This window comes from Piliocolobus tephrosceles, chromosome 13 (genome assembly GCF_002776525.5).
Source record: "Piliocolobus tephrosceles isolate RC106 chromosome 13, ASM277652v3, whole genome shotgun sequence".
Taxonomy (NCBI): domain Eukaryota; kingdom Metazoa; phylum Chordata; class Mammalia; order Primates; family Cercopithecidae; genus Piliocolobus; species Piliocolobus tephrosceles.
This window is the reverse complement of record NC_045446.1, coordinates 17,702,592-17,716,059: the sequence shown is the minus strand read 5'-3', so window position 1 is coordinate 17,716,059 and position 13,468 is coordinate 17,702,592. Positions and strand designations below refer to the sequence as shown.

Here is a 13,468-nt window from a genome sequence, read left to right as displayed (position 1 = left end):
AGTAAGGATCATATAGTGTTTACTTACATTTGCCTTAGATTTTTCAGTATAGCATGATGAAATTCTAAATGCTTATTTCAGACAGTGATACTCTCTGAGCAAGACATGGACGATTGGGCATTAGAGTGAATTTTAGGACACTAGATCATAGGTACATGTTAGAAAACTTAATCCTCATCTTGTTATGGAACTCATGGCAAAGCCAAAGAGGAAAAGCCTGTCTTAAATGCTTTTCCTTTTCCAAGAGGGCAGCTAAGGTGCCCAGATATCTTTGCCCTCCAGGGATGCAGGTGTGCTGTTTTTATTCTTTAATCATTCATGTAAATTAAAGCCTATTCCTTTGCATTAAAAAAAAAAAATGTAAAATGACACTCTCCATGTTTTATTGCCAGGAAAGAGCTTTGAACTTCTGTCTCATTGAAGTTTGATAAACTAAGGATTTTCCAGTGTTGGGTGGTACCCTTAACCACAGAGGGAACATTAGACTGATAAGAGCTGCAGGTGAAGGAAACCACCAGGGCACAGCAATTAGGGAGAGCTTTGCATTTGGCTGTTGGCTGGTGTAAAACTCTCTCCAGAGAGGAACTTTTCTTCTTAGCTTCTTCCCTTCACCCACACATAAAAAGAACACCAGGGCTTTCTCTTTCTACTTTGTGAACTAGGAATGGATGGGATGGTTCTTTTCAAGAAACTTTGAAATTTAGGGACAAGTTCTAACTTCACACAATGCTGATTGGTATGAAGGTGGGGGGACAGGACAGACAGACATACACACACATAGAAATTCACATGGACCCAAATGGACCGTATCTCTCAGGTGATTTTACTATTAACATACATTCCTGCCTTTGTGCACTGTGTAAAATAAAGATAATTTTTAAAGTGTTAATGGTGAGGCAGTGTGTTAAGAGAATGAGTTTTTGGTATCAGGTAAACCTTGGTTCAAATCTTGGCTTCTCTTCCCATTAGCTGTGTAAATTATTTTAATTTTGTAAGTTTCAGTTCTTCCACTTGTAAAAATAGAAGTCTAAGAATAACTATTATAGTATTGTATTTGGAACAAATAGAATAAAGCATGTGAAACAATTAGTACAATACTGTATCTGTCACATTGTTGTTTAATAAATTGGTCAAGTACTCAAAAATGGTAGCTGTTATTATTTCTAATATGAAACGAAATATCTGATTGGCAGATAAATGTTAAACATGCATGGTCCAATATATTTCTTTCTTTTCTTTTTTATATTTTTGGTATAAAGTCTATTTTCCAGAAAATTCCTCCTTTTTTTTTTTTTTTTTTTTCTTCTTCTAGAAGGACAAAAGTACTTTGATTTTTACTGCTCTGAAAATATTTCTCCTGTAAAGGGCTTTCACATTAACTTTGAGTCCCTGGAGCTAGGGAGGAGGAGAAGCAGGATTTGCTTCTAAGTACAGCTCTTTCATTTCTACCATCAAAAAGAAAAAAAAAAATCCTGTACTAGCCTTAGGTAGAGCTAAGTCATAAAAGGCCATACAGCCCAAGGAAGGAATCTTTTTGTAAGATCAGGATAAACCCATAGAAGAAAGGAAGGAGAACACAGAGGTGAAAATGCAGCTGATTTTAATGTTTCCTTGGCCATTTTTCCCTCCCAATTTAATATACACCTAATTATAATTATTATATTTTGAAAACAGTGTCAGAAATTGGCAGGTATTATCTTACAGCTTCACTCTCAGTTTTGGCCATTTCTTAAAGAAACACTTTTCTAGTTGGATGAACTGTTGAGTTGAGGAACTGATTTTGTTTTTACCCCTTTTTGGGTGGAGTTGGGGGTGGGCAGTCAGGGTTTGCAGTGACTGATAGTTGTTAGTTTGGGGAAGCACTCATTTAGATAGAACGAGTCACAGAATATAAACAGGCCATCCATCTGGACTTTAGGCTGCTGGAAACGTGGTGAAACCTTAGTCACTGTGATCATTATGGTCAAGTGAAGACTCTTGAGCTCAGGTTGGCAGATAAACTTACTTGTTTTATGAGCTTCACTAGACTACTAGGACTTCAGAAATAGTTTTTTGAAACACCAGTATTTATAAATTTTAGGTAATTCCTTCATATTTTCCTGAGGAATGAAACTGTGAAAGAAGTATATGTCTGCTTTGGCAGCAACTTCATGGAATTACTTTTTGGAAGGATATTCGTCACTTAGGGTTTTTTGTTCTCACTGCTCCAGATGAAAGTATTTTTCTGAAATTTTTATGGTAAACGGGGACACTGAATTGGAAACTTCCGTGTAAAGTTTGTCAGGATACCACTGTCATACCTAAGGACAAAATTCAGAGAAGGGGAAGAAGTATTTGAGTATCTGACATCTAAGAAGTTCTGGCCTATGTTGTTTACTGAAGTAAACTCCCAATAACGCCATTTGAGATAGGCTTTTAAGGAAACATTATCAGTCACGTACTCTGCACCAAGCACATAGTGGTGTTTTACCTGTATTATCTTACTTATTTCTCATAACCCTATAATGTAAGTACCATTATTACCCCCATTTTACCATGAAGAATAGGCTTGAAGAGTAATTTGTTTATGGTCACGTAGCTAGGAGGCGGCAGAGCTCAGAATGGAGCTCTCAACTCTCTATACTCCAAAGCCGAAGTTCTTAACCAGTGGTTCTTAAACTTAAGAGTACATAAGAAGCACCAGGGGTACTTGTTAAAAATTATTGGGCTCTAGTAAGAAATTTAAGGTCACTAAATCTGGGACAGTGCCAGACTATAAAGCTGCATTTTAAACAGGGCATCCCAGGGGATTCAGATCAAGAAATTGATTGACCATATTTTGAGAAACATAGTTAAATTATATTGCTTTCCACACTTGATAAAGAAGAAAACAGGTGCAGGCTAAGTAACTATCCAAGATTAAGCTACCAAGACAGAGCCATGATTCAAACTCAGGTCTGTCTCACTCTAATACTCATAGTTTTTATTATACGCCCATGATTAACTCACACATTTCCAAGTCACAACAAATGCAGAAAACATGATATCTAATAAACCAAGCCAGACAGATTTCATGGTCTTGTTATTTACCAAAGTTAATAACTTACATACACACCAGTATTAAAATTTTCATGGTCCTTAAACTTTTTTTTTTTTAAAATTAACTGAGTTTTCTTTTTTTTCTTTTTTGAGATGAAGTCTGACTCTGTCGCCCAGGCTGGAGTGCAATGGCATGATCTCGGCTCACTGCAACCTCCACCTCCCAGGTTCAAGCGATTCCCCTCCCACAGCTTCCTGAGTAGCTGGGATTACAGGCATATGCCACTGTGTCTGGCTAATTTTTGTATTAGTAGAGACAGGTTTTCACCATGTTGCCAAGCTGGTCTGGAACTCCTGACCTCAAGTGATCTGCCTGCCTCAGCCTCCCAAAGTGCTGGGATTACAGGCGTGAGCCACTGTGCCTGGCCAGAGTTTTCTTTACAATCATACCATCCATGATTCAAGCAAGGAATTACAGACTCCCTGGGATAAGTTTCTGATGCAGAAGTGGAAAAGAATAGGAGGTAGAAAGAAAAGAACTTCCAGGTGTATCTGCTGAATGGTGCTAAATCTCCTCTTTAACCCACCCTTGTCATTGAAATGAAGAATAAAGGGTTGATGCTAATACTAACAGCCAGTCAAATGGCAATAGGTCATGTTCACATCATCTCCCAATCTATCCTTTGAGACTATAGCTCAGTTAGGGTCAGCAAGTTTGCTTTGCCTATTCCAGTCCACTGATGAAGTGTCATCAGACAGAGCCAACACCTGGATTGCCTTATACATGACCTACTGGGATTGGGATCATTCTTTTTTTAGTCTTTCTCTCATTTTTTCTTTCTCTCTTGCTATTTGATTACAGCTCAGCGACATGTCCTCACCTACATGGAGGATGCAGTGTGCCAGCTGCTAGAGAACAGAGAAGATATTAGCCAATATGGAATTGCCAGGTTCTTCACTGAATAGTAAGTACATGAATGTCATACTAATACAGTGAACCCAGAGGAGGCGCTTGGAAGCAGGCAGGACACTTGAGGAATAGAGTGGGACAATGCTGATTATGTAGTGGCAGTGAATGTTTAGTTTTGGTAGGTTGGTTGTGGGCCGCCCAAACATGTTTTGGATCATGCCTTTGGTGCAGCTAGTTTTGTCCAGTGATGTCTCATGAATGGTTTTGATTACAGTAGCTTAACAACCGCTTGTTTGATCTATTAGATGTGTTTCTTTAGGTTCCTCTTTTAACTTTCTCCTTTATTCAAAATATTCACTTTGATTTCCTTTAGCTCGTGTTCATCTAGCCTGTTTTTTTCATGGCTGGCTTTTCTCATGGAATTGTTTAGGCTAATGCTCCTTGCAGTTTTCTTTCTACAGGATGCTATGCCAATCACTTAATGATTTAAGAGTATTTCTAATCAGCAAAATGAAGAGACAACCCACAGAATGGGAGAAAATATTTGCAAACTACCCATCTGACAAGGGATTAATAACCAGAATATATAAGGAGCTCAAACATCCCTACAGGAAAACATCCAATAATCCCATCAAAAAACGGACAAAAGATGTGCATAGACATTTCTCAAAACAAGACATACAAATGGCAAACAGGCATAAGCAAAGGTGCTCAACATCATTGATCATCAGAGAAATGAAAATCAAAACTACAATGAGATAACATCTCACCCCGGTTATAATGGCTTATATCCTGAAGACAGGCAATAACAAATGCTGGCGAGGATGTGGAGAAAGGGAACACTTCTACACTGTTGATGGGGATATAAATTAGTATAACCACTATGGAGAACAGTTTGGAGTTTCCTCAAAAAACTAGGAATAGGGCTGCCGTATGATCCAGCAGTTCCGTTGCTGGGTATATAACTAAAAGAAAGGAAATTAGTATATCGAATAAATATCAGTACTCCTATGTTTGTTGCAGCACTGTTTAGAGTACTAAGATTTGGAAGCAATCTAAGTGTCCATTAACGGATGAATGGGTAAAGAAAATGTGGTACATACACACAATGGAGTATTATTCGGCCCTAAAAGAGAATGAGATCCTGTCATTTGCAACAACATGAATAGAACTGAAGATCATTATGTTAAGTGAAATAAACCAGACACAGAAAGACAAACATTGGATGTTCTCACTTATTTGTGGGATCTAAAAATCAAAACAATTAAACTCATGGACAAAGAGAATAGAAGGATGGTTACCAGAGGTTGGGAAGGGTAGCGGGGGGCTGGGGGAAGAGGTGGGGATGGTTGATGGGTACAAAAAAAAAATAGAAAGAATGGATAAGGCATGCTATTTGATAGCACAACAGGGTGACTAGAGTCAGTGATAACTTAGTTGTTCATTTTAAAATAACTCAAAGAGTTGGCCAGGTGTGGTGGCTCACGCCTGTAATCCCAGCACTTTGGGAGGTCGAGGCGGGTGGATCATGAGGTCAGGAGATTGAGACCATCCTGGCTAACACAGTGAAACCCTGTCTCTACTAAAAATACAAAAAATTAGCTGGGTATGATGGTGGGGGCCTGTAGTCCCAGCTACTTGGGAGGCTCAAGCAGGAGAATGGCGCGAACCCGGGAGGTGGAGCTTGCAGTGACCTGAGACCGCACCACTGCACTCCAGCCTGGGCGACAGAGCGTGACTCCATCTCAAAAAAAAAAAAAAAAAAATAGTATATTTAGATCGTTTGTAACACAAAGGATAAATGCTTGATGGGGTGGATACTCTATTCTCCATGATGTGACTATTTAACGTTGCATGTCTGTATCAAAACATCTCATGTGCCCCCAAAATATATACACCTACTATGTACCCATGAAAATTAGAACTTAAAAATGTTTTTAAAGAAATATTTCTAAAGGGAGGGTATCTTTCATAGATTATATATTTGAAAGGTCATACTTAGGCCAGGCGAGGTGGCTCACGCCTGTAACCCCAACACTTTGGGAGGCTGAGGAGGGCAGATCATGAGGTCAGGAGTAGGAGACCAGCCTGACCAACATGGTGAAACCCCATCTGTACTAAAAATACAAAAATCAGCTGGGCATGGTGGCACGCACCTGTAATCCCAGCTACTCGGGAGGCTGAGGCAGGAGAATCGCTTGAACCCGGTAGGCAGAGGTAGCAGTGAGCCGAGATGGTGCCACTGTACTCCAGCCTGGCCGACAGAGACTCTGTCTCAAAAAAAAAAAGAAGGTCATACTTCTTTGTAAAGTATACTTAGAATGTATAAAAGTCAAAATGATTACTACCTTTTTTATTTTTTTGAGATAGAATTTTACTCTGTTGTTCAGGCTAGAGTGCAGTGGCATCATCATGGCTCATTGTATCCTTGAACTCCTGGGCTCAAGGAATCCTTCTGCCTCAGCCTCCCTAGTAGCCAGGCCTACAGGTATGTGCTGTCATGCCCAGCTAATTTTAAAATTTTTCTTTTGTAGAGACAGTGTTTCAGTATGTTGACCAGGCTGGTTTTGAACTCCAGGCCTCAAGTAATCCTCTCGCCTTGGCCTCTTGAAGTGTTGGGATTGTAACCATGAGCCACCATGCCCAACTGATTACCACTTTTTGAATATCACAGAACTGTTTTTAGGCTGAATGAGATAAACACTTTAAAAATACATTAATCTTCTTTTTCTTCCAACTTTTATTTTAGATACAGGGAATACATGTGCAGGTTTGTTACATGGGTACATTGCACCCAGGTAGTGAGCATAGTACCCAATAGGTAGTTTTTGACCCATTACCCCCCTCCTTCCTTCCCTCTAGCAGTCCACAGTGTCTGTTGCTCCCATGTTCATGTCCATGAATGCTCAATGTTTAGCTCCCACTTATAAGTGAGAACATGTGGTATTTGGTTTTCTGTTCCTACATTAATTCACTTAGGATTATGGCCTCTAGCTCCATCCATGTTGCTGCAAAGGACATGATTTCATTCTTTTTTTTATGTCTGCATAATACTCCTTGGTATATATGTACCATATTTTCTTTATCCAATTAACCTTGATGGGCACCTAGGTTGACTCCATGTCTTTGCTATTGTGCATAGCGCAGCGATGAATGTACGAGTGCATGGGGAGAATGATGTATTTTCCTTTGGCATACCCACTAGTGAATGGGATTGCCAAGTCAAATGGTAGCTCTGTTTTAAGTTATTTGAGAAATCTCCAAACTGATTTCCACAGTAGCTGAACTAATTTACATTCCCACCAACAGTGTGTAAGCATCCTCTTTTCTTAGCAGCCTTGCCAGCATCTGTGGTTTTTTTTTTTTTTTCTGACTTTTTAATAATAGTCATTCTGACTGGCATGAGATGGTATCTCATTGTGGTTTTGATTTGCATTTCTCTGATGATGAGTGATAATGTCTCTTATGATGAGTGATAATGAGCATTTTTTCATATGTTTTCTGGCCACTTACATATCTTCTTTTGAGAAAGTGTCTGTTCATGTCCTTTGACCATTTTAAAACGGGGTTATTTGATTTTTGCTTCTTGATTTAAGTCCCTTACAGATTCTGGATATTAGACCTTTGTTGGATGCATAATTTGTGAATATTTTTTCCCATTCTGTAGGTTGTCTATTGATAGTTACTTTTGCTGTGCTGAAGCTTTTTAGTTTAATTAGGTCCCACTTGTCAATTTTTGTTTTTGTTGCAATTGCTTTTGGTGACTTTGCCAAGAATTATTTGCCAAGGCTGATGTTGAGAAGGATATTTCCTAGGTTTTCTTCTAGGACTTTTATAGTTTGAGGTCTTGCATTTAAATCTTTAATCTATCTTGAGTTAATTTTTGTATATAGTGAAAGGTAAGGGTCCAGTGTCATTCTTCTGCATATGGCTCGCCAGTTATCCCAGCACCATTTATTAAACAGGGAGTCCTTTCCCCATTGCTTGTTTTTGTCAGCCTTGTCAAAGATAAGATTGTTTTAAGTGTGTGCTTTATTTTTGAGTATTCTATTATTTCCATTGGTCTACGTGTCTGTTTTTGTACAGTACCATGCAAAACACAATCTTCATGGAAGGATGTGCTAGAAAAATACAAAGCATTATTTTTATTACCAATATGCCATCACATATTTATATAATCATTTCGATTCTCTTTCCTTTTTTTCTGGTTTATTGGGAACATTCTAAGAAAGGAAGAATAATCCTTATAGGCTTCCGTTTAACTGAATCTTGAACTCAAGTTCATCTTCCTTGAACATAGATTTTTTTTTCCTTTCTGTTCTCCAGAGGCTCCTTGGAGATCAGACAGCTATTCAAATGGCCTCAACTTGGGTTGCTGTTAGGGGAATACTTGGGATTCCCTAGCTCTTTTGCCGAACTCTAAAGTTCTTATCAGTGAAATCTAGATTTTTTATGGATTGGCATTTTAGGTTCCTTGGAAAAAGAAGCTTTCTGGGAGTAAAGTTGTTCCTTTCACCCAGTCTTCTAAAGGAGGATGAAGTAGAGAAAGGAATTTTACTTGTTCTCATGATGCGGGCTGGAGCAAATGAGGTGGGCAGGGAATAAAGACTGAGATTGAATAGCCTTGCTTTCTTTTATAGAACTGACAAGTGAACTGACAAGCCTACAGGTCAAGTTTCTAGGCCATTTAATCTGTACCAGCACTCTTGAGGCTCCTTGCCAAGTGAAATATGACTCTTCTGGGGGTAATGCTTCTTCCTGGCTTTTTTCATTTTACTCCCCTCCCCATCTCTGTTATCAGTCTTTTCCCTATTACACTGGTTCCTTGAAGGTAGGCTTTTTTTTTTTTTTTTTTGAGGCAGAGTCTCCCTCTGTTGCCCAGGCTAGAGTGCGGTGGTGCAGTCTTGGCTCACTGCAACCTCTGTCTCCCGGGTTCAAGAGATTCTCCTGCCTCAGCCTCCTGTGTAACTGGGATTACAGGCGCCCGCCACCATACCCAGCTAATTTTTATATTTTTAGTAGAGATGGATTTCACCATGTTAGCCCGGCTGGTCTTGAACTCCTGAACTCAAGTGATCTGCCCGCCTTGGCATCCCAAAGTGTTGGGATTGTAGGCGTGAGCCATTTACATCCGGCCTCATTTAGTCTTCATCTTTGCATTTCTGGTACTTGGCATGATGCTTCGCACATAATAGATGTTAGGTAAATATTTATTGAATCTACAGCAGTGTCTATATTTTAAGTTATTGAATACTTTCTACTCTTCTAGATTTTGTTATAATAAGTACTGTTTTCTTGTTTTTTCCTCCCTTTCTTATTTTTGGTAAAGCTCTATTTTCTGCCATTTTAGAAGCTGTATACCGTGCACCTGGTACTCCAAAAGTGAATTCCACTTTTCTGTGTAGCCAGTTCTGAGCTGTAGTGAACCAACAGTAAGGCTGACTGTAGGCAGCTTTTATCTACCAATACACTGTTGGAAAAAAATCATTAGCCAGGGGTGGTGGCACATGCCTGTAATCCCAGCTACTCAGGAGGCTGAGGCAGGAGAATCTCTTGAACCTGGGAGGCAGAGGTTGCAGTGAGCTGAGATTGTGCCATTGCACTCCACTCCAGCCTGGGCAACAAGAGCAAAACTCTGTCTCAAAAAAAAGAAAAAAATCATAAGATTTTCTACAGTGCTGATAGAAATGTACTTGCCAAGTGGGCTGTTTCTTGTCCCCAAAAAGCTGAAATTTACATAATATACGAGTGACACATAGCTGACACTTCCATAACTCTATGACACCAGATTGGCCTGAGGTAAGTTATTTCGAGAAGTGAAAAGTAAACCAGCTCCAAAAACTTTTGGGCTTTTTTTTTTTTTTTTTTAAGACTTGAAAGATGTGGATATATGACAGAATGGGAAGTAATGTAAGTATAATTTGGTAGACACAGACACCTGGATGATGAAAGCTCCTGAGTTTACTTTGTGAATTTGATTTAGTTAGTGAAAATCCTTCACTTTCAGGCTTCAGTTTTTTGGGTTTTTTTGAGATGGAGTCTTGCTCTGTCGCCCAGGCTGGAGTGCAGTGGGACGATCTCGGCTCACTGCAAGCTCCGCCTCCTGGGTTCACGCCATTGTCCTGCCTCAGCTTCCCGAGTAGCTGGGACTATAGGCACCTGCCACCATGCCCAGCTAATTTTTGTTTTTTGTATTTTTAGTAGAGATGGGGTTTCACTGTGTTAGCCAGGCTGGTCTCGAATTCCCGACCTTGTGATCCGCCCACCTCGGCCTCCCAAAGTGTTGGGATTACAGGCGTGAGCCACTGCGCCTGGCCTCAGGCTTCAGTTTTGTATTGATTTATAAGAGAAACATAATGAAGTGGAAAGAGCACTACCCTAGAAGGAAGAAGAGCTCCTTATTCTTATAAGTCCTCACTCTATAACCTTGGGCAAATTTCTGAAATACGGGCTTCAGTTGCCTCATCTATGAAGTGGGTTTAATAAAGCCTTACATGCTAATAATAATAATAATAATAATATATTATAATATGCAGTTTTTACTAAACTAATACCATGTCTCAGCTACTACAATTCTTTGAGATGGGTACTATTATTATTGTTATCTCTGTTTTATAGAGGAGGAAGTGGATAGTCAGAAAGGTTAAAATAGCTTCTTCAAGTTCACAAGCTATTAAGTGACAGAGTCAGGAATCAAGCCTCATCTGCTGTATTACAGAGGCCACTGTTCTCTGTTGCCTCCAACTCACTTTACTGCTTAATGTTGCTAGAGGGCTAACCAGATCATATTTGGAGGTTTCTTCTAGCTATAATTTCTACTATTTTTGAATTCTCCCTTATGAACTATACTTTGCAAGCTTATCACACAGGCTTAGCTGGTGACCTCAGTTCATTGCCATTTAAATGTTTAATATTGGCCTTTTGGGGGATGCAACTGGAGCTGACTGTAAAGAGCAGGAAGCATGATTTTTTTTTTTTTTTTTTTTTTTTTTTTTTGAGACGGAGTCTCGCTCTGTCGCCCAGGCTGGAGTGCAGTGGCCGGATCTCAGCTCACTGCAAGCTCCGCCTCCCGGGTTCACGCCATTCTCCTGCCTCAGCCTCCCGAGTAGCTGGGACTACAGGCGCCCGCCAACACGCCCGGCTAATTTTTTGTATTTTAGTAGAGACAGGGTTTCACCGTGTTAGCCAGGATGGTCTCGATCTCCTGACCTCGTGATCCGCCCGTCTCGGCCTCCCAAAGTGCTGGGATTACAGGCTTGAGCCACCGCGCCCGGCCTGGAAGCATGATTTTTTAAAATATGTTAACGGTACCCTTCCATCTTACAGTTTCAAGTTCGCATCTTGAGACTTTCATATATTTAACCATGGGTGATTTACCTTTAAACAGTGATAAAAGTACTCCTTGACATTGTTTTTGGAAGGCTTCTCTTCTGATTTTCTTCTCTGGGTCTGCTTGCCCTCTCACCTATGCTGTCTGTCACTCCTTGGTTGTTGGTGTTTTCAAACAAGTCCGTGACTGTTCCAGCAAATCTGGATAAACTGCAAAACACAAGTGGCTGAGCAGTACTTTGTATATGTCTGCAAGTCCATGAGCTCTGTAGATCATATTCCTCTGGACACTCTTGAAAGACGGGTACTAAATCCCAGAGGATTTTCTTTTATGTTGTATGTAACCTCTACCTCTGAATGTTGTCCTTCAACAAGTGGAAGGTAAAAGAAATTAATATTTAGAGGTGCTACTCTAAGAATAGACCAAATGTCAACACTGGGTCAGGACCTCTGAAGAAGTACATCCAAGAAAATGAGGCGAGAGCACTCTAACTTAGAAACCACAGCAGAGTGTGACCAGATTCTTGTGGTAAAGATAAAATGAGAAATGTGGCTTTTTGAGACATTGGAAAATAATGATGAGAGAAAAACAGGCTGAAATCTGAGAATTCCTATCAGAATTGGGAACCATTCTTCACGGGCTAAATTGATAGTTTACAATACTGTGGCATCAGGGAGCTTGACCTCCACATACTAATATAGAAATGAATAATATTCTGTGGTCTTAGTTGGTGGGCCCAGGAGAGCTCACTTTTATGGTCAAGTGTCTTGTTTTTGTTTTTTAAAGGATGATTTTAGTTTTTTGGTGAAGTTTTTATGATGACTGTTTTGGTTGCAAGGGAAAGAAGTATACAGACTACCTTTGGTTTATTTTAAGGATACATGAGAATATAGGACGGCATTCATTTGCAAATTATTCATTCACAAATTATTTTTGGGCACCTACTCTGTGCCTGTGTGTACTATGCAATGGGAATGGAGCAGTGAGTAAGACAAATAAGGTACCTATTTATGAACCTAGTGTTTTAATGAAGGCAATAATCAATAAACAAGCAAATTGATGAGGATGAGAATAGCTAACAGTTAATAAACACCGTGTGCTAGGCACTGTTCTAAGCATATAATAACTATTATTTAATCTTCACAGTTCTATAAACAGGGTATTAGTGTCATCCTCATTTTACTCATAAGGAAATTCAGGCGCCTAAAAGTAACATTCTCATGGTTACACAGCTGGCAACTGTAACAAGACAAATAACAAGAAAACAGCCAGAGTAACATAATATATAGGATGGACAGGGAAGGCCTCTTGGAAGAGATAATGATTGAGAGCTCATCCCATCAGAGAACCAATAACCTAACTCAGAGGGTGACTCACCTTCTCTTTGTCCACCTTGATGATCTAAGTAAGCTTCCTGTGTCCAAAAAAGATCATTTGATTGATTTTATTTGTTGCTACTGAGAGTGGAGTACCCTTAATAGGCAGTGTTCCTAGGACCCCCTCATGGGTAGTTGGCCTCCCTCATGCCCTGCTCCTATTTAACCAGTGAAAGTAAATAAAATAATTAGTCATCAAAAGTATTTGTGTTCTGGGGGGGAGGGGGGAGGGATTGCATTGGGAGTTATACCTGATATAAATGACGAATTGATGGGTGCTGACGAGTTGATGGGTGCAGCACACCAACATGGCACAAGTATACATATGTAACAAACCTGCACGTTATGCACATGTACCCTAGAACTTAAAGTATAATAATAAAAATTTTTTTTAAAATTAAAAAAAAAAAAAAGAAAGCTATGGTAATGTCAGTACCTACCCAAAAAAAAAAAAAAAAAAAAAAGTATTTGTGTTCTATACTACATAGTATAAATATGGAGATGGAAATCTTTGTCAGTTTTTAGAAAAGAAGCATTAATAATTTCATTTTGATACATGTTAATCATCAGAATTAATTTTGATTCAAATAAATCCATAAAATATGAACTTCATCAATTCATCCTTGGAGAAAAAAAGAGATTCCAATAGTGCATATCCATTGTTTTTTCTTTTTTTTCTTTTACTTTAAGTTCTGGGATACATGTGCAGAGCGTGCAGGTTTGTTACATAGGTAATAGTGCATATTCCTAAATAACTTAAAATGTAACTCTAATGAAAGCAATCCATGATTATAAAATACATATCGTTTCTTTTTTTGTTTTTTCAGACAGTTA

General features: G+C 39.2%; 1 protein-coding gene across 3 annotated transcripts in view; it reads left to right on the top strand.

The window, feature by feature from the left end:
* C13H11orf49 (chromosome 13 C11orf49 homolog) overlaps positions 1-13,468 on the top strand; it is a 217,909-nt gene that overhangs the window by 36,826 nt on the left and 167,615 nt on the right. For all 3 annotated transcript variants that reach the window (XM_023215691.2, XM_023215690.2, XM_023215689.1), the window contains exon 2: positions 3,881-3,983. In XM_023215691.2, coding sequence (XP_023071459.1) covers positions 3,881-3,983 — 103 coding nt within the window. The remainder of the gene's footprint in view (positions 1-3,880; positions 3,984-13,468) is intronic.